At 42.3% G+C, this 3,238-nt stretch overlaps 1 protein-coding gene across 2 annotated transcripts; it reads left to right on the forward strand.

Annotated features, from left to right (window-relative positions):
* Positions 1-206: 206 nt before the first annotated feature.
* LOC108701404 lies at positions 207-2,728 on the forward strand. Of its 2 annotated transcripts, XM_018236021.2 has the most exons (3): positions 207-359; positions 2,056-2,269; positions 2,373-2,728. In XM_018236021.2, the coding sequence occupies exons 1-3, from the start codon at positions 327-329 to the stop codon at positions 2,444-2,446; spliced, it is 321 nt and encodes a 106-aa protein (XP_018091510.1). In that variant the 5' UTR covers positions 207-326; the 3' UTR covers positions 2,447-2,728. The 2 variants fall into 2 exon arrangements, with proteins under 2 accessions (XP_018091510.1, XP_018091509.1); XM_018236020.2 differs by having other exon boundaries at positions 2,056-2,728.
* The last annotated feature ends 510 nt before the right edge of the window (positions 2,729-3,238 follow it).

Consider the following 3,238-nt stretch of genomic DNA (forward strand, 5'->3'; position numbering starts at 1 on the left):
TAAATGTACCTCTGTATTATTATGTTAATGAGTTTACCTTCCCTTTAACGATTGCTAGTGAAAGCACAATGTGAGTTACTGATTAGCAAAGCAATACTTGTTGTGTTTCCATCCCAGAAACATCAATATGTTCTCAATTGAGGTATAATGTGTAACGATGTTATATGTTGTGAATTCAAACCCAAATACATATCAATGACAATAGAGGGTGGGGCACGGGTGGGTCAGGTATTTAAGGGGCACACATGGGCAGTAAGCCATAGGATTGTCTGATTGCAGGCTTGGTTCTAGAAGCAGATCTGGCAGCAGTGAGTTGTGGTACAGGAATGGTCATTCTCTCCATCCCAAGCAAAGAACAGGTAAGGACAACAATCCCACAATCTTTTGCTTTGTTTTATTATTGCCCTTATTTAAAGGTTAAACTATATAAACATGGCTTTTTTGTAAATAAATGTATTGGTGTGACACAGAAACGAACGGTTTGTTACTATATAGTTATTTGTATTATATGGATCATATATTTACACTGTATTATATTTATATCGCACATTTCTTCGGTTTCTGCAGATTTGTTGAAACTAGTAACGTTTTCCTGTAGCTGACAATGTAGCCTATTTCATTGCTATTCACTGCAGGGACTGTTCATATATAACTGCTGCAGGGAGAAACTTCCAGTCACCGCTCCTAGTTTCACTGGTGCCTGCTTTCTTATTGGAGTCCAAATACCACTGGTCTGGAGGCTGTAAGGGGCCACTGTGGCAAAAGTTGAGAACCTCTTTTCTAAAACTTAGGGAGAATGAAATAATGAGCACTTTAAAACCACAGTAAAAATCCTATACAAGTGACTAGAAAGATGTGAATTTTTTTTCTCTGTACTCTGGGGTCAGTAGTAATTTCACCTCATTGAATTTGCTCCATAGTCTCTATTTGAGATCTATCAGAGATTCAAAAAATCTAAAGTTAGAGGGCTCATTTATCAATGTGCAGGTACAGTGTCGGACTGGCCCACCGGGATACCAGGAAAACTCCCGGTGGGCCAAGGTATTAGTGGGCCCTCATGCTGTTAAACATTTGGCCTATTTCATGGCCATTCCCTATTTATAGGAAGCTAAATAGATAGAATAATAGTATGTAAAGAATAGAGTGAGGAGAGGAAGAAAAATAGTACTGAGTGGGCCCCTGGTCTAAGGTTTTTGGGTGGGTCCCTGGTGTCCCAGTCCGACACTGTCCAGGTACAATTGATTTTTCTTGGGAATTTGGCCCATAAATGGAGGTCTTGCACCTATCCCATTGGCATCTCACTAAAAGTACAGGGTTTGATATTACTGCTCAGGACCGCCTTCAGAAATCGCAGGGCCCCATACAACAAAATTTCCTGGGCCCCCTGGGATGCGCCCACCGCAAGCCCCACCTACAGGTACAGGGCCCCCCCTCCACATTATAAGAAAATTGGTGGCCATAGCCCCTTAAGCGTCCATGCCTTCCCGAAGTCAGCAGCTCTCAGAAAGATGGGGGGGCCCGGCTAATCAATAAGTGTGGCCGGGGCCCCCTACAACTGTCCCCCCCCTGATGGCTGCCCTGTTACTGCTGGTCTATAAACACAGGCAGTATAAGTTAGGCACAGTGTAGGAGTTCATATACTTGTGCCTCCGGGTACAATTTAGTAAATTTTGAGTGCGTCAAGTAACACAAACATCCATCCCTCCCTGCACCTTGTAATTGGTCACTTGAAACCTCATATTAGCCCTTTGATCTGCCTACAGCAGGGATACTCTTGCCATGTGGCAAAGTAAGAGCCTTGCCCCAGGTGATAGCGCTCTGCAAGTTACCATATGCACTAAAAACAGCTTCTGATCATTTTAAAAGCCAAACTTCCGATTAAATCAGAAATCTGGCTCACAATCTTCCCCAGATCCCCTCTGGCACAGGAAAGGAAAGCCCTGGAGGGTGAGGCATCGCAAAAGCCACCTCAGGGCGGCACGGGGGCTGCAGTACTTCTTAGGTGTTATTAATTATTTAAGATATTTTTTACAATGCTCTTTCCATTTTTTTCAGGTGCCAGGAGATGACTCCTTCATAAAATCATCCTTACCTATAGGATCATCTGTTGCATCCAAGTGCAGCACAGACATAGACCTGGAAGCACAGATCTCCTTATTAACTGCTTACTGTCCATCATATTCACCTGACTTGTATTTACTTTGTGCTCATCCTACACACAAACCTGTGCTGCCAGTGAGTTTCAAGAACAACACATTGAATGCAGAAGGTACATGGATATGTAGCACAGACCTACTGCAGCCTTCTTTATTTAGGAACAGGCCAAGGCTTCTGCCACATGGCACCAAAATGTACAATTTTATTCCTCATAGCACAGATGAATTGTGGGAAACGTCAGACTCGCTGCTGCATGGACATCGGTGTCATTCTGCTGACAAACATCTAGGAATTCTAAGTACTTCAAGGAACATAAAGAGAAACTTCAAGCTGAAATATCTGCATCCCAAGAAGCGTTTACTACAGGAGTATTTATGGATGAAGCAAGATTCATGATTCTTTTATATTTGCTTGGGGACATTGCCTTTATTCAGTCTAGATATTGAGTGCTGTCATCTTATACTTAAAGCTCTCCATACTGACACTGCACAAAACACTTTTTAACATTTGATCAATAGAAATGGTTTATACTGTTGCTTTTAATAAATATATTTAGAGTCTTTAGTACAAACTATGTTTTCTTTGTATTTTTAATAGTTAAATAATTTAAGCTCGTGAATAATTAAAGGTATACAGACATGAGGTGCAGGCTTCGGGGGGGAACGTAGGTATCTACTCTCTCAAAACGTTGGCATTGTTAAGACCTGTAAATTAGGGAGCTCCAGTAAGTATATGGTGCCTACAAGCTCTGTGCTCTGCACCTTTCACCAGAATTTTAATCTCATATGAGCACAGTAATGTCCCACATTTAAGGTGGCAATACATGGCCTATAAAAGCTGCCGACCGAATTGGCTGCTTATTGGGTTTCCCCGACTGATATCTGACTGAAAATCGGACAGGTTTAAATACCTGTTGGATTGAGAACTGCATTGGTTTGTTGATGTGGTCCTCGATGTGAACTCCTGCATTCTCTGTGTCATAATCTGACCATTGGGCCTAGGTATACACCACTCAAGGTGGGCATATCAGGGGCAAGATCCACTCTTTTGGTGATCTCTGAGGGATCTGCCCATGTATGGC

This window comes from Xenopus laevis, chromosome 9_10L (assembly GCF_017654675.1).
Source record: "Xenopus laevis strain J_2021 chromosome 9_10L, Xenopus_laevis_v10.1, whole genome shotgun sequence".
NCBI classification, from domain to species: domain Eukaryota; kingdom Metazoa; phylum Chordata; class Amphibia; order Anura; family Pipidae; genus Xenopus; species Xenopus laevis.

Excerpts from the sequence above, each read along its gene's own strand:
- LOC108701404 (XM_018236020.2), top strand. The coding sequence starts at position 327 with ATGGTCATTCTCTCCATCCCAAGCAAAGAACAG. Across the intron at positions 360-2,055 it reads CCATCCCAAGCAAAGAACAG|GTGCCAGGAGATGACTCCTT; the intron begins GTAAGGACAACA and ends CATTTTTTTCAG.